The following is a 27560-nucleotide window of genomic DNA, read 5'->3' on the forward strand; positions in this document are numbered from 1 at the left end:
CTATTGTTTATAGGCCACTCTGAAGGCCAAATAGTCCAAATTCTGGGTAAAGTTTGTGGCTCCGCCGCACAGAGACCGTAAAAGCTATCCTTAAACTTTGAATAACTTTAGATGCCCCACTTGTCTAGAGGACGTACACCGATTTTGAGGTCGGTGGGCAAAACGCACTAGGAGGAGTTTGTTAAAGTGTGAAACTGAAAAATGTGGATATTCAAGAGATTTAGCGGTTTTCCCAAAGGGATAACATGGGAGGTTTATGTCATCGCTACGACTACGCCGTAAAAATTAAGGCATTTGTCTGATTGGCTTTTTTGATCGCGACGCCAAAATAGAATTTTGGGTAAAGTTTAGAAAATGTTGGTAAAACTAATTTTTGACCTTCAATGTTAATTTAAAGTAGGGGGCGCTATTGCGCCCATTTCAATTTTGTCATCATGAACTGGTCCAAACTAGAAAGTTGAACAACTGATTCAAATTTGGTCCTAATCGGACTTGTTTTGATCAAATGGTAGCAATTTTTATATCTGCAATATCCCAAAATAAGTTGTCCAACTTTGCGGCTGCGCCGCACACAGACCGTAAAAGGTATCTCAAAAAATTGGATAACTTTAGATGCCCCACTTGTCCAGAGGACGTACGCCGATTTTGAAGTCGGTGGGAAAAACGCCCTAGGAGGAGTTCGTCAAAGTTTGACGTGAACAAAATGGCTAACACAGCGTGTTTTCATTTTCAAAGGAAGATGGCGGCCATAGGGGCGTGGCCACAGTAATATTTTTTTTTGGTTTTTTTTGTCATTTTTGTCGACAAAAATGGCTCAGAAAAAATAAAATGTTTCGCCGATTCTGAATTTTGGGCAAAGTTTGGTGAGTTTTTGAGCATGTTCAGGGGGTCAAATTAGAGATCAAAAAGCAGAAGAACAAGAAAATAAAAATAAATATAGCCGCAAGCGGCAATGATCGGCCCTCGCTACGCCGCCGCCACGCCGCAAGAGGAGGGGGCGCTGACGCGCCCCAATTGTCCTTTTATTACGCCTACTGCTGAATCTGTGACGCTGTCACATCTTCTCCCCTTTGTTTTACCATCAAAAAGCTATTTTATTTTGAATTCTTGGCAAAATGTGCGGCTTTGCCGCACAGACACCGTGACTCTTTGAATAAAAATGTGGATAACTTTTGATGGTCCACCCCTGAAGATGAGTCTCACCAAATTTCAGGTTAATAGGGCTGACGCCCTAAGAGGAGTTTGTGAAAGTCTAAAGTGTAAACATGTTCTGGCGATTTCCCCATTGGAATAACATGGAAGGTTTCGGTCATCGTTACGGCAACGCCATAACAATTATGACATGGGTCTCATTGACTTTTTTGATGGGGATTCTAAAATTGAGTTGTGTGTCAAATTTCATATAATTTCGCAAAACTAAAAATTTAACCTCCATATAAAATCTGTAGGGGGCGCTGTGGCTCCAAATTAATTTATTTCACTTCAAGTAGGTTTAGGGCAAAGAGTTTAACAACTGATTCTAATTTGACGCAATTCGGACTTTATCTGCGCAAACGGCAGAAATGTAAAATTTGGGAGATTTCTGAAATTCTTGCTGCAGTTTGCGGCTTCGCCGCACAGAGACCGTGACAGGTATCAATGTAATTTGGATAACTTTTGATGTCCCACTCCTCAGTAGCATTTTCACCAAATTTCAGCTTTTTAGGGCCAACGCCCTGGGAGGAGTTCGTAAAAGTTTGGAAAAACTCCAAAGTCATGTTTAGCCATTTTTGAAGCAATATGGCCGACATTTGGTTGGGCGGACGGCGTTGCCGTAATAATATTTTTTACTTCTCTTGTCACCATCTACCTCTGCGCCAAATTTCATGATTCTACGATCAGATTTTTTTGGGGTCATTTCCCATCTCTCATGCATTTTTGGTACATTTGGGGGCGCTGACGCGCCATTTTTTTTTATTTTAGAAAAGGGAAATAGCCAGAATGTAGAGAGGCACGATTTTTAGAGGTGTGCAAATTTTTGTGACTTTTCGTCAATGTTCACTGGGTGAAAAATAGGGGGGTTGGTCCCGAGAAGAAAGAAGAAGAAAGAATAATATTCCGATGCGAAAACAATGTTTCCCATTTTTCAAATATCATAAACTATACATTTTCGGAAAGCGCTCGCGCTTTCCTACCTCATGGTGTGGGTCCCTGGTCACTGACGGGTACTTTCGTTAATTTTGAGTGGGCACCGCCCACTTTGTGTTTTTGGCCCTCTATACAGTAATAATGTTCAATTTTTGCATTACATGCATATGCACGGAACATGCAAGAGATGGGGAACGTATTCGTGAGGTACTTAGCGCAAATGAGTGCTTTATATGGGGATGACGACCGCTTCGCGGTCGTCATCTCAATGTAAAGTGCTCGTTTAGTGCGCACTTTTGCACGGGCTTCGCCGTTTACAACGGTAATGTTCCATTTTCCTACTACTAATTAGTATGCACGGGGCGTGCATGAGTGAAGAAGTGCGTTAGTGAGTGTTTGGAAGTGGGCGAGCGCTTCGCGCTCGATTTCGTGCGCACTACGTGCGCACTTTCGCAGCCGTGCTTCGCACGGCCTTACGAGATTAATAGGCCTCTCGCCAGCTTGTGGCGCTCGGGCCTAATAATATTTTTAGCAAAAGCAATATAGCCGTTTCCACTATAACAACAAATGATACATCGTTTGAAAGCTCTAAGCCTTCCCCATGCCGCCATGGGGTGGAATCATCATTACGAGTGCTTGATGATCATTACGAGCGCTGCTGTTGTCAACAATGAGTGAATGGACTACGCCCATTCACTCATTGTTGACTATTTCTGTCATAGCAGGAGTAAGTATGCATGATCCATGCCTTCGGCATGGGCTAGTTCACTGTACTTGCCAGGGGCGACGGGGTACCAAACATGCGGGCTGCGCATGTTGCAATGCTTCGGCAGCGTTGCGGGAGCAATAGGCCCTCCGCCCTGCTGGGGCTCGGGCCTAATAATATTTGTAGCAAAAACAATATAGCCGTTTCCATTATAACAACAAATGATACATCGTTTGAAAGCTCTAAGCCTTCCCGATGCCGCCATGGGGTGGAATCATCATTACGAGCGCTTACGCGCTCGTCACTCCCTATTCCGTCGGGATGCCCCGCCCACTCCCCATAGACTTCCATTGATTTGAGCAGATACAAGCATGGCCCATGCCGCAGGCATGGATTCTCGCGTACGGGACGATGCCAGGAGGGTTTTTGGAGGAATGCAGCGCTTCGCACTGCTGTTGTCAACTGCTGTTGTCGACTTTTTCTGTCATAGCAGGAGTAAGTATGCATGATCAATGCCTTCGGCATGGGCTAGTTCACTGTACTTGCCAGTTGCAACGCTGCCTTTGGCAGCATTGCGGGAGCAATAGGCCCTCCGCCCTGCTGGGGCTCGGGCCTAATTAAGGATTTCTCTTTTGTTTTGTTATATGTCAGTAATGGTGAATACTATTTATCGTGATCAAAACACCAAAATTCAATATCGTCCCACCCCTGGACACAGCTGACCCGACTCCTCCCTGGGTTGCATGCTGCTTCCTCCCTCAGCAGCCACGAGGAATAAAAGCACATTTCTCCAAACATCAGTGCCCTGCTCCTGTGATCTCAGTGGCCTGCCCCAAAGGTGTAATAACAGTTTATTACACATATCCCCCCTTCATGAGCCTCCCGCTCAGCTCCCCTCAGCCCACACTAACTGTTATTGAATACACCCAGGTCTACCATATATCATTGCTGAATAGCGCGTTATGCTATGTGCGGACCAGCTAATCACCTGCAGTTCATATGGGTACTGTCCAGGTCACAGTGGAATTGTTCTACTTGTCTAATATCACCGGGGACCCAGGTTGTGTTTTAAACAGTCCCATTTGTCTTTCTCGTTGCTGCAAGCCAGGATTCTCGTTCCCCAATATGTATCCACGCTGTAATGACCAGTGTAAATAGGAAAGGAAATCAGTTTTGTGCGCGGGGATAAGGCTTAGAGGACAAAGTCTACTGTACATGGAAAATAACATTGTGGGAAAGTTTAAATATACTCCCTTAACAGGATTGAAAGTGCAGAAAGTGTGTCCTATGTAAAGAGTTGGGAGTTACATCCATATTGAAAAATGGCAAATGTTGTTGTATCATCTATAATTAAAACACAAAATTTAAACAATGGATTTAAAGTGATATTTCTGCTCTTTTTTTAGGTTCCATTCACTTTGTTAAAATGTCATCTGAATATTGATATTGATATAATGCAGCCACATTTACTCACTTTATTTCATTAACCCTGCGACAAGCTCTCCCCAGGGTGTACCCCGCCTTAGGCCCAAAGTCACTGGGATAGGCTCCGACCCCTAACAGGAACAAGCTGCAAAACCCACTGAAATATGAAATATGACAATAACCTATCATTCATTTTGTTAGCATTTCTTCTATTTTGGGTTTGTTTTTTAGCCTTGAGTACCTGTACCTTCTCCTATAAACGTAACATGTTCCACCACAACATGGCTGCGAGGACTGGACATTGGTTATTATATGTTACCATGGCGGTAGAAGATGGATGGATGGATGGATGTTACCATGGCGGCGGTCTCTCTAGCCTATTCATCTTTTTTCAGAAGTTTGCCGCCATCAGACGCGATCCACAGGGCTGCTGACCTCGAGAGAAAATATGACTTGTTGGTCACATTGACATTTTACACATATCTACTGTATTGCATATTTTAGCTGCGAGACTTTTCCCTCGTGCTCCTCTTCAGTAAACAGAGTTCCACCTCAACCGGAAGTTCCTTATGTTATGTATTGGTCATAGTTCTTTCTGATTTGACGGCTTGAACACAGAAACTTTGAGAAACCGTCTCTCAGAGGGCAGAGTTCCGACCTCCGTGGACAATTGGAATGCAGCATAAACATAACAAATGTAAACAGACATGGATGATTCGCACAGGACTCGAAACACAGACTACGTTTGTAACTATTACAATTCACCTGACGTCGCTAAATGTAACTAATCCTGTCGGAGGCTGGAAATGAGCTGAAATGAGCTGTACATCTTTATCATAAGGTTGTTGAAATGGCCATAACAGACAGTACATTACAGTACAGAAGCGACAATGGGGTTGAAATCAAGATTCAAAGCCTGTACAGAGACTTTTGAGTGCGGAAGTGTTGAGCGGGAGCCAGGCGCCCATGGGTGACGATGTGACACGTTTCAGGGTGCAGCCGTCACCCCTCTGTCACACTGATGGCTCCCCTTTCCCGGAGCGTGCAGAGGGGCAGGTGAAGGAGACACTCACCAAATACAAATGAGTCTGAGTGAGAATGTTAGAGGAGAACAAATGTCTGCTCTGAGCTGATGCATATGCACAGAGTTGTGTTTTTGCACTCATGTTTTTCTGATACACTAATGTAAAGTATTAACATTGCCAGCATGCGATTTTTGTGAGTTCACAAACTCTTAAGAATCCATACTGTTCACGCCGAGTTGTTTGCAGTCCCTACCAGTGATAAATGGGCCAATCACAGAGCAGGACTGAGGTTTGGGCGGAAGTCAAAACAAAAACCGAAACAACCGCACCGACTATCATAGTATTTTAGGAGAAATACAGACTGTTTTGTTTTTCAAAGCGAGATTGGTTCATGTGAAGAACTCAATTCAGCGTGAGACACAGATCAATCTGGCGTGAGCCAGATTAATAAAGTATCATAATATATTACAGTTACAGTTGGAATGTAGAACTCTCTGCACTTAGTGTTTGCTTAATTTTCAGTCAAATTGATCCACATTTATGTCTACCTTTGGGTGATTCTTTGGACATAATTGTTTCAGTTAAATTTTACAATTTCTCTAGTTTAGTCCTGGAATAGTCCTGTTACAAACGTGGTTTAGATCTAGTGCAAAATATTGAGGATCACTGCATTGTCATAATCGGAATTACATTAATTTAGTATAAACATGTACAATTATTTGAGATTTGAGCTGTATTCACTCCAAAATAAATGTTGCCTTTTGCGTTTAAAATGATAATGCATACCCATACCCCATATACTCTCTGAAGATGTTCTCTAGCTGCATCTCTTTAATGTCATCTTAGTTTTATTCCTTAAAAAAATATTTTGCAATCTTAAGAACTAATCAATTTATTGGAAGAATAATTGCCAGATTAATCAATGACCACAATAATTATTAGTTGCTGGAGGTTATTAGTTATTAGAGGTTAAAAATGTAACTAATTAGGCTTACTGTCTGATTCATTTGATTTAGAGTTGATCCGAACATTGTGTGCAATCTGAAGTAACAAACTCTCCCAAATAGGTCCCTGGTCTTCTATTTACTGCGGTGGGACCAGGCAATTAGGCCCATTTGATCTCAGAGTTATTCAGTGGGTTTTTCATCAAGAACCAGACCTTAATGAACCTTACCCCAATATCAGCCCAGGGACTACTTTCTGCATGAATAGGAATAGTTATCACAGAACTGAGGTCAAAAAAGGATGAACAAAAATATAAAACATTTCACTTTCTTTTAGCAAAAGCAAAACAGTTCATTACAAAGACAACACTGGTGCATTTATAGCCTCAAAGTGAGAGGACATTTGGGTTTGTTTTATCTTGGTCTGAAATGTGCTGCTGTATTTAACTAGCATTACACAGGACATTTACTCGCCGCTTTTAGAAGTAAAGTATTTGTTATTTTGGAACAGCGCCGCTCACAGAATCTGATGTTTGTTTTATATGTGGTGTTGTTTAATCCTCACAGTCAAATAGAATAATTGTGATGATTTTAGAAGTAATATTAGGTCAAACTATAATCCAAAAATATATCTAAATGTAAAGAACATTTTATCTGGCTGTTTTTGTCACATTGACTTTATTTTGTCATTCAGAAAGTTTGATTTTGCAACACAAGCTTGAGGAATAATGAGATGTCACTGTTGTTCAGTCATGGTCCATGTAACCGTGAACAATCATTGTTTTTCTCACAATAATCATGACACAAAATGTTGATATTGTGACATTCCTACTCACACAGTACAATATGATATGTGCCCTCAGTTCCACATGTTCCACAAGATATTTTTTAATGAAGTAATTGTTGTTGTTGGCTTCTCCACATCTGAGAGACGTGCACTACAAATAAATTGCTGTGATCGGATCATCAAAAGCTCGCCATTGGCATTGGCCTTAAAAATCAGTATGAAACCCGGAACAGTTGTGTGTTAGGGACAAAAAGTCTGCCAATATCACCACAACACCGCAAAACACAAGGCCACCATTAATCCGCCCAGATTGTAGCGTTATAGAAAACCAAATGTTCCATAATCGACCTGTTCTCTGTGTGTTTCTGTTTCAGTCTGTGCTGGGACGGAGAACAAGCTGAGTACCCTGTCCGATCTGGAGCAGCAGTACCGCACGCTGAGGAAGTACTACGAGAACTGCGAGGTGGTCATGGGCAATCTGGAGATCACCAGCATCGACCGCAGCCGCGACCTCACCTTCCTCCGGGTAAGAACTGAACACCTGCATGCACACGAGGACAAGCACCTGCGAGTATCACGGGGACCGAAGACTTTCTGCTGAAGGGATCAGAGTTTCACGAGAAGAAGAACAAGCTAGCGCATCAAATTGAATAGAAAAAGTGTAGAATCTAGATTTTTGAAAGTGAGAAAATGACTAAACCGATGTTGAAATGACAAAATTGCTGGTTTCATGAATGTGGTTTGAGTTCCTGGATCTGTCTAGACATAGTATGTTACTTGATTTATTCCTTTTAATTCACATCCAAATTGAAAATGTGTTTGATAAACTCTTGTGGGTCTTGAGAGTGACAGGAGTTTCAAATCATGTTGTCCTTGCATATAATGTATTACACAATTACAATAGGATTTCAACCGTTCAATCAATTTTTATATTTTAGTCAGTCTGAGGAGTTTATGCACTTGTCCTTGGTCTGAGGCATTGTATTTTGAGTTTGTGCTCCTTCTTTTGAGACCATCAAATAGCAATAGTTTACACGCTTCTTTCTACCTATCCCGTTGGAAAATCTCAGAGGTTAATAAATCCTGCAGGAATAAATAAACGTGCCCGCCATAAATGAGTTGATGAATTTGTACGCTGTGATTCGAATGTTATTACACGCGGCTGATTGCAATGTTTGTTTGATAAAATCACATGCAAATGACAGAGAGCAGTCAGAAAACACCTCCACAGCTTTGCACACAGAATGATTAGTCAGGAAACAGGATTACAGCTCATTAATCCTTCAGACACGCTCGTATTTTTAGCAAAGCAGAAAATGATTCGACGCTGAGCTGGAGTCTACGACGGCAATTGTTTGACACATTTCACCCCCTTTGACAATTTGCGGAGCGTTGCGTGTCTGTGTTGTGTTTCTTCTGCGCACTGTAAAGCTGAGACATGTTTAAATTAGGTTTGATACATGATATATTTTCACTTTTATCATTTGTGTTGCGAGTAGTTTATGTAGGACTGTGTCAGAACTTGAATCATCCATTAAAACTAGCATATTTTGCATATTGATTTATTTTTAAGCTAAAAACTGAAACAACAAAGAACAAAAATGTATAATAAATGACGATAAAGTAAAAAAAAAAATAACAATATAGATACAAAAAACAATGTAGGTAAATGTTTTGAGTGCATGGTTCAATTATACAGCTAATTTTTATGATAGCTGCATAATTAAACTATTGTGCCACATAAGTATCTCAAAATTAGGGCATTTAATATGACAAAAACATAACCTCAATAGACAGGACAACCCAGAGCTTTTGAAATCATCCTTCTCCTCTCTGAACTCTTTCTGTGCAGTCATTTCTCTGGCTGAAAATTGGCCTCCAAATGCCCATTTATCTGAAATTGCTGCCAAAAAAGTTGCCAGCTTGAACTTTCTCACCATTGACCTTGCTGCTGCTCGGGCCCCGCACTCACTGGCCCCGAGCCGCTGATAAGAGAAGAGGCTGTAGTTCTAATCAGGGGTAATCAGACTGAGTGTCCAGCTGATTATAGCCTCTCATTGTGTCCGAGGCCAAGAATAATCAAACCCCAAATAACTGTAAGATTTGATTGAACATAATCAGGTAATAATGAATAGAAGATGATTAACCTATATTCTCCATAGAAAATGTAGCCATAGATATGCATTAAGAGAGAGGAGCTTCATGTGATCTCAAAAGTCTAGTGGAAGTTTAAATATTTTTCAGATCACTTTCGGAACACATAAGTCGACACAATTGGCGGTCGGGTGGTTAAGGAGGCAGCACATATGCCAGGCTCCACGTGCAAAAAAAAGAAGATAAGGAAATGTATTGTTTTTGTATTTATTTAATGCATTTTACTTTGTCCAGAAATATTAAGAGTTGTATGCCATTGCTTTTATATTTCATGAGCATGTTATAATGTGGACAAAGAATGCTTTATGAATGCAATTTAGGGACATTGTGACTTTTTTGGGACTGGCAGTGCATGTGGCCTGTGTTGTACCAAGCTAAAAACATTTCTACAAACGCTTACGTCCCCTTTAGTTTGGCAGACATGTACATAAACCTTTGGTCGTGTGACAGACAGTGGACCTTAGGGGCCCGGGGCAGTAATGGTGTTGTAATGAGAGGTCATGTGGAGCCAGTTCAAGTTACTTTAGTCAAATTTGCAGAAAAAAAAAACCCGCTGAATTGTTGGTGAAATCAGCTTGTTCGTTTGACCTTTGCCAACGTGCAACTCAAGAACATCGCCGTGGACCGTTGCTGACTGCACTGTGCACTGCTGCAGCCATCAACTACCGATTGATTTCAGTCCGTCAATCTGGGCGGCCAGGGCGGTGGTACAATAAAGCGCTGACCGAATAACTGGGCGGTATTGCTCTGTGGGTGAACAGGCCCACAGGGAGACTTTGGCCGTCCCACAACAAAGCTGCGTTTGGTGTTTTGGTCCTGGCCGGTGTGATTATAAAGCAATGGGACGAAATGATTGTTTTGGATGTGTAAGAATAGTGAGGTGGTTTGCTGTGAGGCTGCACACGGAGGTTTAGGAGGGGAAAACAAATGTAATGGCTATTTTGATTAGATTTGCAATTTAAAACAAGATTCAGTTCACAGTGCACATTTCAATATTTAATGCAGAGAGCACAGAGCGGTCTCAATTTGACTCCAGGAGCTGCTTTTTCAACATAAATGTGCGGGAACAAAACAGATTGTTTTTTTTAGCACTTTTAACTGACCCACAAACTGCTAATACAAGAAACCCATACATTTCGGAAGAGGTCACATACATACTTTACTTTTTTCCTCATAAAAAGATGAAGGACAATATTATAGCTTCAGCCTTTGTGATTTGGTAACCGTGCAATCATATTTTTTAATGCATTTAGGGTTTTGAAGGGCACAAGAAACGACATCTTGAACCATGGCAGCAGACCAGTGATGGAAGAAGTATTCAATTTCGTTACAGATACAGAAGATATCTCCTCCCTCACTCCTCCTTCACTCCTGTTTTTGTTTGTTCCAGCTGTTGTTTTAAGGTACACGTTCGTGAAATGCTGCCAAGCTGGTTAAATGCGTTGTTTACATGTGTTAATACAGGAGTTTATTTCTCATCTGTTGTGCATTTAGATTGTTGACAGGCAAATATCAGGATTGATCCAGGCAGTCAGGCAGGGTCATTATGTGCTCTTTGTGTTGCAGAGTGATATTGAAAATGTCCCTGCTGATTTAAAACAAACCAATGCAATACTAGATGGTAAACTGCCACCATTAGACCCCTGTAGAGGTAATGGGTCTAACTGACTTCAATACTGCTCCAGCCATTCACAATAGAACTGTTTAGTTGATGGGGAAACAATACTGGATGTGTTCAACGATCTAAGGTTGTGTTTGCTTCAATGCAGTACCTACTTAAGATTACTGATACAAAGAGCTCGTTATGGTTGTTCACAATATTGGAAAAACTAGTAAATGTGGCATATTCATTTCAGGAACATAAAAAACACAGACAAAAGTGCCAATTAATAAAATATTTAAAGTTTCAAATATTCTCCAATGTCGGAACTCTGCTCCAGGCATGTTTTTATTTCCATGGAATTGTCTGTAGAGCTTTCATTTAAAAACATCACGTATCAACCCATTTACAATTGTTTTGTTTTATTCATTATTACAAATTTATATTGATGTTATTTTGGGGGAGGGGTTATGGGTTTATAGTCACAGCAGCAAAAAGTGGAAGCCGTGTAGTGACTCATGTTGAGATTTGGGAGTGAATTGTGAGTTTAATCTGCCCTTTCACATTATAAATACATTGTTTACTAGTAATTTTCTGTATAAGTATTTGTAAATATCTCGAGGCCTTACTTAAGAGATACTTTTACCATCATCACACATTGCTTCTATTATTTGTCTAATAATGAATACACAAAACGTATCTTTAATGTTACCTACTACTTTGTTATTCGACCAAAGATGTAGGTTTACGCCTCTTGTGACGATAAAAAAGCATTTTATATAATTGCCTTGTCTAAAAATACATATACTTGAAATAGTAGCTCTTCAAAAGCTTGTGTGTATTGCTACTTTCCTGCTCCCCTGTATAATATTTGCCATGGCGCACATTTCCCTTCCAAAAAGGTGTATGTTTGTAGGTTAAGGGTCGAAGCCAACTTTCTCATTTACACAGCAGCTCCCTGGTGGCGCCGACATGCCAGGTTCCTCCACCTTTTCCCGCTCGCCAATTACCATGGGTTAATTGAAGATGCTAATTAGGAACGCAGGGTGCCACTCAGCGAGGGAGAGAAAGGCCAGGGCGCGGCATGTATTTTTAGGCAATATTATTTTTATTATGATAAAACAGATTAATAACACGGCTCTCCGGGGAGCGGGACACTTCACCTTGAGCTAGAGGAGAGGAGATGGAGTGGAAGGGAAGAACTATTGTGCGCGGTTGGTTTACCATAGCAGCTGTCTGAGGCGGTGATTGAAAGTGATGCGAGTGCGTTCTTCTCCAGATAGCCCCCAGATTGATGGCTGCCTCCCAAAGCCCCTGCAACAGCTCCAGCAGTAAATAGAGTCCATCTTCCAAACGGCTTCCAGGACAAATGAATCAACACAGGCAGTGATTAATAAAGTCGTTTGGAGACGCTTTTTCTTTATCCTCATATTTGTACGTATAGACAAAAACTGGAAATGTATTCTTGAACTACATTTACATTATTTTGTCTATTTAATGTTTGTCAAACTAAACATATTTACATTTAGACAGAACACAACATGATGAATTATGCAATAATCAAATTTCTCAGCAAGAACCTATAGCCATCGACATGTATTTTGGCTTTGGAGCATATAAAGTAAATGCATTCTTTTCTGCCTGGAATCCTCTTTATATTTATGTTATGTCTGTGTTTATTTTTTCCATGCATCATTTGGTCAAGGCAAGTTTATCTTAAGGGCGCAATTCATACATAAAGTATGCAAAAGAAATGATGCATTGAGTTCACAATGCAAACTAATAAAATGTCATTTGTTTAAAGAATCACACATAAATAGGTTTTAGTGAAAATGATATATCATTTGTGGCATTTGGAAATAAGTATTAATGATAGAAGTTGCCCTTGTGCTTCCCATTTGCTCTGAAATTGCCATACAGAGCTGGAGTTGATGACTAAAACGTCTTGATTGTAACAAAAGGTCGTATTATAAAGGTGTTTAAACCCAGTGTGCTGACAGAGCTGTTAAAAGTACTTGCAGTGTAGTGGCTCTTGTCTGCGGCTCGCTTGACCCTTGTATGGAGTGTTCTCTTGACCCTCCTGTCACACAAATGACTCTTCTGCCGCAGAGGTGCCACAGACTCCACTGCAGGCACAGACATGCACAACAAGATCCAAATATGTTATTGGTGACAAACGTTCTTTTGTCGATGGCTTTTTAATTTAATATTAGCCTCTAGAGCTCAACAGTGACCACCCGCCAATCCGTTCCGTAAGTACAAATACAGTCAATTAATTCTGGGGGGAAAAAGAGAAAAAATAAAATGTTAGCTCATGGCTAATCAGCTATGTGCTAAGTGGTAAATACAAAGAATAAATTATACAAATATGAATTACAAAACTATGAATAAAAAGAGCAGCTCCCTATAGTTTGTATGAGTCCTTCTTGTAGAATTGTCCAACACAACATGGCTGCTGGAACTATCCTTTGGTTACAATTGGTTACCATGGCGATGTTCTCTCCAGCCGTCATAACTCATTGGTAAAACCATATGTAGGCAGATACTTTGATGGATTGATCTGATCCAGAGGGAAATTCCGATTTTCAGCTGTTTACCGCTCTTCAGTCTCATCAGAGGACATGGACGTGGAACATTTCCATGGAAACCATCAGGTGTTCTTGACCAAGTACTAGTCAGTTTTGTGGAGATGCAAACCTGTTCACAGTAAGGACGCATGTGTTATGTGAAAACCAACCATAAACCAAAAACATGCTATTTTTCAGCTAAAACTTTATGTAAAAGTAAAAGTAAAACAATGAAGTATGAAACACTCCTGCTTAAAGATCTCCGGAACTCTTCTTCCCTCGTGTTTATGGGAGGGAATTGAAGAAAACTTCCCCATGCAACGGTCACACACATTTTAGTTATTGAAAACAGGTTAGGAAAGTGCACTGAGGGGCATCCAGGGAATCCCCCAGTGCAGTTGGTCTGAAGTGATCTAGCTTTAACCTTCCAGGCCACAATCAGACACTTTGTTCCATGTTTCAATGCCACGGAGAGGAGACGGGTCCATCGGGCAAATTATGCAACACACTCCGCAACATTTGCAAGAGTCTCGAAGCTGTGATTTAAAGGTTATATGAGGCAAGACGAGTTGTAAAGGGCGAGCGGCAGACTAAGTGAAAAGTGAGGAGATTAAACATTCAATTGAGACACAGATGTCACTGAAAATCCTTTTGTATGAAAACCTTATAGTAGTACGATCATTTTACTCAAACATTTGAGAAGGAAACTGTTCATGGCCAAAAGATATGAGATGATATAAGATAAGATAAGATATAAAAACTTCCACAAAGGTTGAACCCAGTAACTATTTGCCAGGGATTGGTTCAATTTGCCATATTAATCTAAACTAAACTAAATATTTTCAACTGACAACAATCACTAGTTTGTGTGTGAATAATGTTTATTTATGCTTGTATTGAAGACTCTGAACCATTGGTCGAATCATCTGTCTGACTGGAAGCTGAAACTCATTCATTGATTGCATTTACTTAGTGATACATGATTGGTTCAAAATATGTATTCATGTCTGGACTTATGGTGACTCGTAGTAAAGAAAAGTAGGAACATCTTCATCTTATTTTTATATTTGAGCTCAATCACACAGCGGCTACAGAGAAGAGACAAACCTGTTGTAAATGGGACCCAAACAGCATCATTTAGGGAGGAAAGTTGCACTGCATATTCGACTAAGACAAACTATTCTTGGACAAAGCTTTACCAATGAGCCACAGAGCAACATGACTTTTAAACTACAACTGTCGCACCATTTCACAATTTGCATTTCAAAGCATCATGTGCAGTTTTCCCGTACATTCTTGACTGGCATATTTGTCCCCGGGGCTCCATCAGTGGCCTCCCCTGCTTCCTAATTTCTGATACGCCGTTAGATGAGTGCAGATTACGCTGCCCCCTGCTTCTCTGCAAACTCCTTCAATATTAATGAAGACTGATGAAGTGCTAGGGAGCCCCTGTCTTTCAGCGCTGACCTAGATTGGATTGACAATTGCAATTAGCGTCCCCTCAAGTTCATTTCCATCACTGTAATTTGACACGACGAAGGACAGTGCGGACCACGAGTGAGACTACTGGAGAGCCTATGAGATCCTGGACAGTGGGAAGGTTAGGCAGGGATTAGATTGACAAGAGGAGCGTCCCGTGTGCGATGTCGGGACAGTGCTGCTGGTTCTGTGCTTTGAAAGTCTATTGGTTAATGAAGAGAATTGCGTAAAGAAGCGCAACAGAAAAAAGCAGTGTTGTGCGTTGTGTGCCATGACAACTGTGAATGTATTTGTCTGTGGTTCTTATGTTATAACAGACCACAGGAGGAGAGGAGAAAATGGGCATTCTTTATGTGAGCAGGCGCCATTCATTCTATACGCAAATACAAATAATACAGAAAGAATTTGCATATTATATACAACGAAGCAAGAGATTTGACTAAATGCTGAAGACTTGTGTGACAAAACCATAATTATTAGTGTTATCTTGTCTTACGCTAGCTGTTTTTTATTTTATTTTATTTTTATCTTTATTTATTTTCCCCCTCCATTCCTCATTAGGAAATGAGAGGTTTTGTCGATAGGAGTTTTTGTTTATAAGAGTTTTTGTTTATAAGAGATCTTCTATTAAGAGTGTTTTTCAAACTTCCTATAAGTTATCTGTCCTTTTCCTCTGTATCTACCTGCGTTGCAACAATGACATTTCCCCATGTGTGGGCAATAAAGGATTATCTTATCTTATCTTAAAAGGTTGGGTTTAGTAGACACATTTACCCTCTAGGGCTACATATCACTTAAAGGGATCAGGCAGATGATTGCACATTCTGAACATTGAAAACTGGTACAAGTTTTTACAAACAAAACAAAAAACTGTTGAGTACAAAAAAAAATGGGTACAGAGCGTTTTAAATTCTCAGTGCTTCTCTGAGGTGTCACTGAATGGATGTTGTGTCAGTTTGTGTGAGAAGAAAAAACAATGTGTGATGTCGGGGACAGCAGCAGCTTAAATGAAAGATTCTGCGAGCGCTGCAGGAGGAGATGATGGTGCGAGGAAGAGGAGGAGGTGACACTCACTTTGTGTGTTCTGTGTTCATTTTAAACAACCACATTTCCATATGATTTGTGTTTGTGAGCGACAGGGTTAAAACCTCCTCTTGTCTGACTGACAGATACATTTACTCTCTCTTTCACTCTGTTGGCCATTCGCTCTCTCGGCTTGTCTCCTGGAAAATGCTGCACAGAAACAGCCGTGGAGAGGAAACTGGTGGTTGAATGAAAGATGCTTAAAATAGACCAAATCATTTTTGGCAGCGAAAATAACATTTAAAAAATATTTGTAGAGTAAATATATGTTTACTAATTACTCTAAACTTACAAGAATCTAGAAAATGGAGGAATAAAAGAAGCTGATTTTCTGGAACCAAATGTGTTACTCACGGCACCAAAGCTAACTTTATATTTTTAATGTGACTTTTTGGGTCAGATGCAATAGTACATGTGGCAGTGAAGCCTGCAGGCGTGCTCTGACACTAAGCTTCAAGGACAAGGACCCAGTGTAATTCTTATTTTGTATTAGTAATAGGCTACTTTGTACCTCACATCAACCAAATATCATTTTGTTGAATAAATTCACCATCAAGTGTTTTTCAATCTTCTTTGATGGACACTTTTTAGGTTGAAAAGATTCTGCGGAGCATTGCCAACCAAAATATTCCCGATTCAAACCTTTTAGGGATAAAAAGGGGTTTATAATGTTGCTAATATTGTCCCTGCTACAGTGCCACTATGTGACAGTGGTGATTGTTTTACTCTCTCTTCTTTTATGCCGTGCTTTAAGTGGGCCGGGATGCAACAGTTCTCAGTACCACCACTTCTAAAAACACCCCATTTTTAGCACCACCGCTTCTCTGAGTGGTCGGCACGTTCTCCCTGACTTCAACAGCCCTGGTGCTCTGCTCGGAGCGTGTCAGTATCTCTCACTTCACAGCGCAGCAGTCTTTCTGTGATCTGAGAGCTGTCTCCTCTTCTCTTCACCGATTGGCTGCTTTGACTGTCTGTCAAGGACCCATTTCTGAGAACAGAACCTTACAGACTGACACTGAGGAGATCCAGGACGTGTGCTGGAGAACATGATAACTGAGATTGACTGAACACAGTTTGTAAACACAAATGAGGTTCAGAAGAGATACATTCATCCGTTTAAGATGAGCTGAAGCAAAACATGATCTAAAGTCGTAGTATTCTATCTCCAGACTGAATTGTATTATTGTTACTCACTGGAAGATGTATGTTCAGGGAAAAGGAGCTTTTATATATTCACATAAGAAGCAGCGTCATTTGTCATGACCATTATTATTCTGATCGTGACTAAAGCTGTAACTTCCTGCTGCTGCTTTTAACCCTTCTCACTCTGTCCTGCCAGTGTAGTTTGGACTGTAAATGTGTCTGCGTTTGAGACTCATATCTGCAGTGGGACAAATTCATTGTCAAGAGAATGTGCAGAGGTTGTGGGCAGAGAAAGGGTCCCCAAACTGTGGGTTAGGCCCCAAAATGAAGTCACATGTTTTAATACAGTAGACGGTATATTATGCAGCCTATTTGACCCTTAAATCGCATGAAAATTAAAGTACTGGCACTTATTTTTGTCCACTTAAGACACTCAAAACAACTTAAAATATTCAATTAAATCAATGTGTGAACCTAATAACTCAAAAGTGTTTTCTTGTAATGCCTCACGACACACTTATATTCAACAAGCACTGGCAAATAAGCTACTCATCCAGCTTGCTACTAACCATGAACCGACATAAAGCTGTCTGAAAAAAAGGAAAAGTAAAACATTAAATGTGTGAAATTCCAATAAGTTGCTGCCAATGGGTTAATAAAAGGAAAGGTGACCACACAACGCTCCTCTGGCTCAGCACTGCATCCTCAGGCTCTATTTCCCTGTGCAGATAGTCACAGCCCAGTGCCACACAGAGAGCAATGTCTTTCAAACTTCATATCTGTTTCCTCGCTGTGCAGGCGACTCAGAAAGGTGAACCATACAGAACAACTTCTCTGGAGGATCCAAATCAATTTCCTCCCACAGCAAATGAGATTGGGAAAGCGTCTTTTAAGAAGCGAGGGCTTAGTCAGTCTGAATAGAAAAGGTGTGCTCGAACAAACCAATGTTCTGCTCATTAACAGTGGTCAGCTGATAAGAGGAGCTCTTATTGAAAACGGCACATAATCCTCTGGGCTTCGCGTCAGTATTCAGACTGCACTGGGGGGTTATCTCTGCATGATAATATGAGGTAAACTGTGACAAAAGTGAATCTTTGCTATGTTTCTTTTCAATTGTGCAAACGGTGTCCTTTTTCCATAGAACAAATCCTGTGGTATGCAGCCACTTTGAGTAAACAGTACATTTTTTACTTTATTTTATTCTATTATCATTATTTTTTTTTTTTTTTTTTTTATTTATCTATTTTATTTCCCCCCCTCCATTCCATGTGGGACAATAAAGGAATATCTTATCTTATCTTATTCCCTATTAAAGGCGCAATGGACGATTTTTCGGTGATTTGAGAACGCAGGTGGAAGTGTACATGCCACTCCCCCGTGCACATGCCACTCCCCCGTGCACATGCCACTCCCCCGTGTACATGCCACTCCCCCGTGCACATGCCACTCCCCCGTGCACATGCCACTCCCCCGTGCACATGCCACTCCCCCGTGCACATGCCACTCCCCCGTGCACATGCCACTCCCCCGTGTACATGCCACTCCCCCGTGCACATGCCACTCCCCCGTGCACATGCCACTCCGCCGTGCACATGCCACTCCCCCGTGCATATGCCACTCCCCCGTGCACATGCCACTCCCCCGTGCACATGCCACTCCCCCGTGCACATGCCACTCCCCCGTGTACATGCCACTCCCCCGTGCACATGCCACTCCCCCGTGCACATGCCACTCCCCCGTGCACATGCCACTCCCCCGTGCACATGCCCCTCCCCCGTGCACATGCCACTCCCCCGTGTACATGCCACTCCCCCGTATACATGCCACTCCCCCGTGCACATGCCACTCCCCCGTGCACATGCCCCTCCCCCGTGCACATGCCACTCCCCCGTGTACATGCCACTCCCCCGTGCACATGCCACTCCCCCGTGTACATGCCACTCCCCCGTGCACATGCCACTCCCCCGTGCACATGCCACTCCCCCGTGCACATGCCACTCCCCCGTGCACATGCCCCTCCCCCGTGCACATGCCACTCCCCCGTGTACATGCCACTCCCCCGTGTACATGCCACTCCCCCGTGTACATGCCACTCCCCCGTGCACATGCCACTCCCCCGTGCACATGCCACTCCCCCGTGTACATGCCACTCCCCCGTGCACATGCCACTCCCCCGTGCACATGCCACTCCCCCGTGCACATGCCACTCCCCCGTGTACATGCCACTCCCCCGTGTACATGCCACTCCCCCGTGCACATGCCACTCCCCCGTGCACATGCCACTCCCCCGTGCACATGCCCCTCCCCCGTGCACATGCCACTCCCCCGTGTACATGCCACTCCCCCGTGCACATGCCACTCCCCCGTGCACATGCCACTCCCCCGTGCACATGCCCCTCCCCCGTGCACATGCCCCTCCCCCGTGCACATGCCACTCCCCCGTGCACATGCCACTCCCCCGTGCACATGCCACTCCCCCGTGTACATGCCACTCCCCCGTGTGGACTGATACAACACACACGTGCGTTTGTTTATTAGCGCAACGGAGCACATCGCATCTCTCGTCTCCCGTCGATTTCCGTCTCTTATGAGTCAGCTCGAACTGTCTTTCTCCGTCTTCATTTTGCCCCGTACACTGAGGGAACTATATTATGATAGATCCATGCACTTAGACACGCGGAAACGTGGGGACGAGCCTGACGCGGCTGCAGGTGAGCGGTAGGTGCGTTTCATGATTGATACGGACTAATCGGCCGTCCACGCAACGAGGAAATAAGACTTAGATTTGGGCAAAAAAAATTGTCCATTCAACCTTTAAGATAGGAGTTTTTGTTAATAAGAGTTTTTTGTTTTGTTCATAAGAGTTCTATTAAGAGTGTGTTTTTGAAACGACCTATAATCTGTCCTTTCCCCCTGTTTCTACTGCAGTGTAGCAACAAAATGTCCCCTTGTGTGGACATTAAAGGATTATCTCATCTTATCTTAACTATAAAGTACAGTGAGGACTAGAGGACTATCTGCTCATTCCACTGGAGATGTTTTTTTTTTTAATTGAATATAGTGCTGTGGAGAGAATCTACTCCAAGTCTCTTTGGTTAGAAAACCTTTTTTGAACAAATGCAATACATCATATTATTTAGTATTGTGTAAAAAACATAAAAAAGAAGAAATGTTTTTAACCCATGCACTATCTTTATGTACTTATATTTTGACATGTTTTGTTTGCATTACAATAAAAAGACTATGTACATGGTAATGTTTCAGCACTTGCGCACTTGTCGTTGGTATTATCTGCTACACGGAGCAGAGCCCGGCCGCGGAGTGATCCGGACTGAACTGATGGATTGTATGTGCAAATTTAACAGTGCGATATCAGCGCTGCTCCTGAGCACCTTTCAGGGAACTCTCAGCATAATATGTGGTCAAAATATATGCATTAATTCATGATTAATGCAACAATTTATTTTGATTAATCACATTAGTTAACACATTAATTTTAATAGCCATGATTAGAATAAAATATTTGTATTACTAAAACTGTTGAGTCAGTGTATCTTACCTGATAACTGTTCTTTTTCTCAACCACCAATGTTGTTTTAATATGATATGCTAATTCTAAGGTCAACTCATTTGTCATGTTAGCTGCTTATCTTATTTACCTAGCACCACACTGTTTCTTCTTTTTTACACATGCAGCACCAGCTCACTCCTCTCCTCTCTGCGCTAACTAGCCCCTGTTTGAATAAAATCTCATTAGTATTACATAGTCATTTAGCTAAGTGACACGGCCTGTAATTGTACCATCCATCAATTGCTGTGTAATAACACCCGGAGAAGAGCTAAATGTTGATTAGCCCTCAGCCAATTTCACCAGCTTCTTTGGGGAATAAAAGCCAGAGGAGATGGGCCACCGGGACGTGATGATGGGGTTTCTCCAAGGGGGAGCAGGGGTCCTGGGGGTCCTGACCCGTGCAGGATAAACCAACTAGAGAGGAGGGATGTGTCAAAACAGCATACAGAATATAGAATTTGTTTATGTAGTTTAAGTGCAATATGTCACTTTTTTGGACTGCAGAAAATATTTTGGAAACTAAATTATTACAGTGTATAGTAGCTTTATGTTGTAACTAAGGGTATAAATGCAAACGTTAACCCAGCCCTGCTTCTAATTAAATTTAAAAGATACCACCTATGTATTATAATGTTTTTTCTTTCACATAAAGAAACTAAGATGAGATTTACAGATAATTTAGTCCCATCCTCTGCATCATCTTCTTCCACAGACAAACCCTGTCCTCTCAAACAGAAGGTGAAGAGGAACGCTTCATGGACCATGGAACTTTATTCTTTATTTGCCATGAATACACACTTATGCTTGTATACAGGGATAAAAAAGTGGGGGAAAGGCCACAGTCTGAGGTGAGATGAATTCGATTTTCAGAGTGACAGACGACCAATGACACAGGCTAATTGTTTATGGCATGTCTTAATTAACCGCTCAGAGCCTTAATGCGTTTCAACACCGGCCTTCATCCATATAAAACAGGATTTGGAAGTAAATGTATTGTGAGGCATTTTGGCTCATATGGATGAATAAAACCTTTGCCCAGAGAAATGATGATTCCAATGGGCACTTTATGAATAAAAGTAGGAGAAAGGAGTTTCAAAGTGCTGACTTGCTGTTTATGTTACATTGATGCACCTTAGTCCAACATGTTCATATCCATCCTCCTCATCTCTCTTAACAAACAAAATGCTTGGATTACAGATTCATATCGGCTGTTTTTGCCATACGTACAATGTCGTTTATTGAATGTGTTTACTCTCTATTGCCTGCTCTTTTTCATTTTCATTTTAGAATCATGTCCTTGTGGCAACTACATTCACTCAACTGTTTATCGACTTTTGCAGAGCAATTCAGGCAGAAAAAAAAATTTGAAAAACTGTTGGCATACAGTAGGTGTGAGGGAGCTATTTGAACGTGTCCCATTTTGGTCAAGAAAGTATAACAGCCCAAAATAAAAGTAATATTGCTGGTAGGTAAGAGAGTAATAACAGTAGTAGTAATTGGCTGGTACAGAGGGAGGTAATGATAATAGTTTTTTAATTCATTTTTTACTTTAGTACGCATTTTGAGCAAGTTTTACACATCTGCACAAACTATTGTCAGCTTCAAAATATAAGCACCAAAACAATTAATATTAATTGTAACTAATAACAGTTTGTGCTTTGAAGATTCCCATGTTCACCTAACTCCACACATCCACTACCCGGACTCTACTTTTACTTTCTTTGATTCACTTTGTTGTTTTAAAAGGTGATGCATGTACATGGTTAAACCGGGAGCCGGCGGCATGGCGCTGTGTCGTGATGATGAGTGACAGCGCTAAGAGGCACAATCAGTTTTTAATCTGAGAGTTAAAGGACTCTATGTCTTTCTTGTCAGTGTAGTCTTCGATCAATATTGTTTAAAACTTACTAATAAAATATAATAATTAGGACAGGTCATAGATTATAACTAAATAATAAAAAAATGGATACATCTTCTTTAAAGTGCCTATGACAGTTTGGACGACTAATTGAACTAAAATGCAGTTAAGATTTATATATTGAAATATGCTAAGAATGATAAAAGGCTGTCCCAGAATAGCACATTTTTTAGGTTTATAATTTTACTTCCTGTTTGATGACATCATACTAGAAAATTACCCAGCAAACACTGGGCAAAAAAAAAAGTTGTTTATTTTGTCTAAATTATGCATAAACCTTTAAAAGTAATGAGTGTCCCTAGTGATGTCACTTCCTGTCTACAGATTCTACAGATTTTTCCACTTTCCCCCATAAATACCTTTCACGATTGTTGTAAAACTATACTTTATATGTACAACAGGTATAAATACACCAAATAAAGTCAAAATGATAAAATTGTAAAAAGCCTGTACATACGCACTTTAAGGACATACTACTTTCATCTCAAAACTTCAGAGTCGTACGTGAAAAAAACTCCCAATTCCAACTTGAAAGAACAGAAAGTTGACTGAGGTGGTGTGGAAGACACTTTCTCCCCTCCATTCGCACTGACTCATGTTCCACTCCCTAAATAGCCAGTGAATAACCTAATTGCACATGGATGATAATATTTAATGCAGATAATATCCCATTGGCTGACAGTGATATGGGGCTTATAAAGAGACTGGAGCTGGATAGGGAATAAAAGAACAGTCAGAAGTCTAGAGAATTAAAAAGACGGTCTGTTTAAATATGATTGCAGCTTTTAGTGTGGCATTAATGCATTGTGCTGCGCTAACAAAGACGAGTTCGCCACCGTGAACCTTACGTATCGTTAATGGCCCCTTCTTCCGTATCGTTAATGGCCCCTTCTTTTGTCTAGTGCGACTATCCCTATCTGGGAAGTGAAAATTGCTCTGACTTTTACAGCTTTGTAATCGATGGTACAGGGGGAAAGTTCTACAGGGGTAAAAACACATGTTGGATAAAAGTAAGGCTCATGAACTTGGATAAGCTTTCACAATGTTCCTGGTTAGTTTAGTTTTACCAATGAATGATGCATAAAATTGATGGTTGGTGGTAGTGAATTTGACATAAACTTCACTCTGGAGGCAAAGAGGGGGAAGTGGCTTGCCCGAGGACTCAATTAAATGCTCTGCCGTGTGAGGATGGGGAACAACCATATTTGGGAAAATGCTCTACTTACTAAAAGCTGAACTTATTTCCTGGAAAGTGCTAGATAGACCTGTTTAGAGATAGTGGTCATAGGACGGTTGTGGGTTGGCTTCCTTCATCCCTGGTTCAGTCTCAAGTCTCTTAATGTCTAAGAACAATGTAGTCAAATGGTGGCCAGAGTCAAAGATGCATCCTGTGTTCAGTGGTTCCGGGGATAGGCTCTGATTCCAGTGAAATGTAATTGCAAAAGCAGAAGATGAATCATCACAGAGAGATGGGAGACATGCAGCAAGAAGCATAATTGGTGGGTTATTATGTGAATCACCAAATGTTACCTCCCATTCAAAAGATTATTTCCGTTTCTGAATGATTATTTTTCTTTATCTTCACAAAAATGTCAAGATTTTTGCTGTTGTAACTATGGTCATCTAGTTAAAAAGTAAAAAAAAGTACACGTTGGCCGTTTACTTTACTTTACTTTGATTTACTTAAACTTCTCCCAGTTGGAAGTTTGCAAACTTATCAACAGTCTATTAAAACAAATAAAATATGAATTATGTTTTGTTTTTTTAAACCTATGCACATAATTATATTGAAAAAAATCACATCACTTTTCACTGTTACCCATGAACTAAAAAAGAAAGAAAGGTTAACATGAAACGTACATGTAGAGGTATTTAAGGTAGATTTATGTTTCTCTCTAGAGGGGGTCTTCCTTCATTCCTCACTATTGGACGTGCTCTGCCAGCATCCCACTGAGGACCACAGTGTTTTTAATTGTCCTTATCTAATTTCACCATAACACTTCAGTGTCTTAATTAAACATGATTGTTATCGGAGTTTGTTTCATTTCATCCAAATGATAATGGGCTCAAGCTGCCAAATAAAACTGCCTGAGTTCTCCTTTGGTGTAAGTGGTATTGCATGGGTTATAAAACAAGCAGTAGTAGCAGTAGTTGTGTATTTGTAGTAGTTGTAGTTGTAGTAGTAGTAGTAGTTGTTGTTGTAGTTGCTGTAGAAGTTACAGTAGTTATAATAGTTGTAGTAGTAGTAGTTGTTGTAGCAGTTATAGTAGTAGTTTTAGTAGTTGTAGTAGTTGTAGTAGTGGTTGTAGTAGTAGCTGCCGTAGTAGTAGTTGTTGTAGCAGTTATAGTAGTAGTTTTAGTAGTTTTAGTAGTTGTAGTAGTTGTAGTAGTAGTAGTAGTTGCTGTAGTAGTAGTTGTTGTAGCAGTTATAGTAGTAGTTTTAGTAGTTGTAGTAGATGTAGTAGTAGTAGTAGTTGCTGTAGTAGTAGTTGTTGTAGCAGTTATAGTAGTAGTTTTATTAGTTTTAGTAGTTGTAGTAGTTGTAGTAGTTGTTGTAGTTGTAGTAGTAGTTGCGGTAGTAGTAGTTGTTGTAGCAGTTATAGTAGTAGTTTTAGTAGTTGTAGTAGTTGTAGTAGTAGTAGTAGTAGTTGCTGTAGTAGTAGTTGCTGTAGCAGTTATAGTAGTAGTTTTATTAGTTTTAGTAGTTGTAGTAGTTGTAGTAGTAGTAGTAGTAGTTGCGGTAGTAGTAGTTGTTATAGCAGTTATAGTAGTAGTTTTAGTAGTTGTAGTAGTTGTAGTAGTAGTAGTAGTAGTTGCTGTAGTAGTAGTTGTTGTAGCAGTTATAGTAGTAGTTTTATTAGTTTTAGTAGTTGTAGTAGTTGTTGTAGTTGTAGTAGTAGTTGCGGTAGTAGTAGTTGTTGTAGCAGTTAAAGTAGTAGTTTTAGTAGTTGTAGTAGTTGTAGTAGTAGTAGTAGTAGTTGCTGTAGTAGTAGTTGCTGTAGCAGTTATAGTAGTAGTTTTATTAGTTTTAGTAGTTGTAGTAGTTGTAGTAGTAGTAGTAGTAGTTGCGGTAGTAGTAGTTGTTATAGCAGTTATAGTAGTAGTTTAAGTAGTTGTAGTAGTTGTAGTAGTAGTAGTAGTAGTTGCGGTAGTAGTAGTTGTTATAGCAGTTATAGTAGTAGTTTAAGTAGTTGTAGTAGTTGTAGTAGTTGTTGTAGTAGTAGTTGCTGCAGTAGTAGTTGTTGTAGCAGTTATAGTAGTAGTTTTAGTAGTTGTAGTAGTTGTAGTAGTTGTAGTAGTTGTAGTTGTGGAGTTTTTGAGTGTCCAGAAGCAGAAACATTTTGAAAAACTTACACAGAACCTAATTTCATGACTGTTAACAAAAAAGGTAAAGTAGTTTGAACGGACTTGTTTTACTTTTCCCTTCTTAGCTCTCTCATAATTGGCACGTTGCTAGTTTTCACAAGCATGTTTTCCAGTGTGTGCCTGACTTTAGATCAGCTTTCCCTGACCTCATACAGCGCCTTCTTATTAGTTTGTGATTTAGAAAACATGATATCATTAGATGCAGAACATGTGACGAATGTGATAAGCTTTTACAACACATTTTATTTACTAAATCTAGATGGATCCGCAGATTGTGAAAAACTCTTGGAAGTCAAAACGTCTTATTTAGAAACAGTGTCCATATCACTGCAACTGAATCTTGTTCTACTTGTGAAGCAATACTGCGTTGTGTGTCGCAATCTGTTTTTGGACTTTTCCGCCATCTTGTTCACTTTTGCGACACCTTGGTTTTTAGAATATAACGATGTTTTTGGAGGCAGCGCTTGTAAGATCTTGTTTAGTTCTGACATGAATCACCCAAAGGACAGTATTCTGATGCACTTGGACCTGAGTGTTTCTGTAATTAAGTTGTTTGTGCTCCAGCGGTGGAGGGTGTCACCCCAGAGGCCCCTGCTTCAACTCTTTTGTTCCGACTTCAGTGCTCACTAACATTTGAGACATCATAATATCATTCCAACTCGAGGTTTTATTCATTATTAATGATATTTTGCTATGGTAAAATATAAAGTAGCAAGAGAAACATGATTTAAAAGACACTGTGAGATGTGCGAGGAGCTTTGTGGACACTAATGATTAAAAAAAATTACTTTGACGGATAGAATTTGCTCCCCAGCGGGAAGTTTGTGGGTTCTATACCTGGGCCAGGGCAGATTTATAATAACTCTTAATCTCTGGAGACTGTTTGGCCCCATGTTCTCCAGTCTTCACCCAATAAGAAACAGAGGAGGAAAAAATTGTCTAGCCCGCTTTCTTTTTAAACCTAATCTGAGAAACCTTGAAGACTGTGAGCGTCTCTTAATATTGTGCACGCTGTAAACATTCCGTAACTCAAAAGTGTACGAGTTCGCATTTCCAGACATAGAGATGTTGTAGTTGCAGACATTAATCCCCCTCTAAACTTGCCCAAACGGTGAATCCTCTTTTGTGCTGTCTGAAAACTTTCAAGCCCTGGTGCGATGTGGTTAGGGGGTCTGATTAAAGCGCTAACCATGAGCTACGTGGATCTAGGACTACATCTCCCAGCAGCGGTGGCCCCACCCCTCTGTAGCTGCACAAAGGCAGCGTGGGGAAGTGATTACTCTCGGATTAAGCCTGCCTTCGTTCTGATATGTGCCTATAATTGAATAATAGCAGCCTCACCCCAACAGTCCCACTGCAGTAGGGCCTCCCAGCCTCGTCAGATTGGCACAATATTAACCACGACACAGGCGTAACCAGCTCGGTAATTAATGCACTGAATCAATTACAAATTAGTCCATTTGGAGAATTCCCAGAAGGAGTCCAGTCATTACCACAGCTCTGATGGAGTTACAAGGCGTCCATGTGGGATTGGTGTCACCGTGGTCTCTAAGTCTCTAACTGTCTCCTCTCTTTTCTAAGCAAGGTTGACAAGACCTGTCCTCTGTCTAATACTGCCGAGAGAAATTAGAGTTTGATACTGCGGATACACTCCAAAGAAAGTTT

General features: G+C 40.8%; 1 protein-coding gene across 3 annotated transcripts in view; it reads left to right on the plus strand.

Moving 5' to 3' along the window:
* LOC140359862 (receptor tyrosine-protein kinase erbB-4-like) overlaps positions 1–27560 on the plus strand; it is a 338304-nt gene that overhangs the window by 183275 nt on the left and 127469 nt on the right. For all 3 annotated transcript variants that reach the window (XM_072445068.1, XM_072445070.1, XM_072445069.1), the window contains exon 2: positions 7389–7540. In XM_072445068.1, the coding sequence (XP_072301169.1) occupies positions 7389–7540 (152 nt within the window). The remainder of the gene's footprint in view (positions 1–7388; positions 7541–27560) is intronic.

This window comes from Eucyclogobius newberryi, unplaced genomic scaffold (genome assembly GCF_026437365.1).
Source record: "Eucyclogobius newberryi isolate DKJ021-1_F unplaced genomic scaffold, fEucNew1.0.hap1 SCAF_14, whole genome shotgun sequence".
In the NCBI taxonomy this organism is placed as follows: domain Eukaryota; kingdom Metazoa; phylum Chordata; class Actinopteri; order Gobiiformes; family Gobiidae; genus Eucyclogobius; species Eucyclogobius newberryi.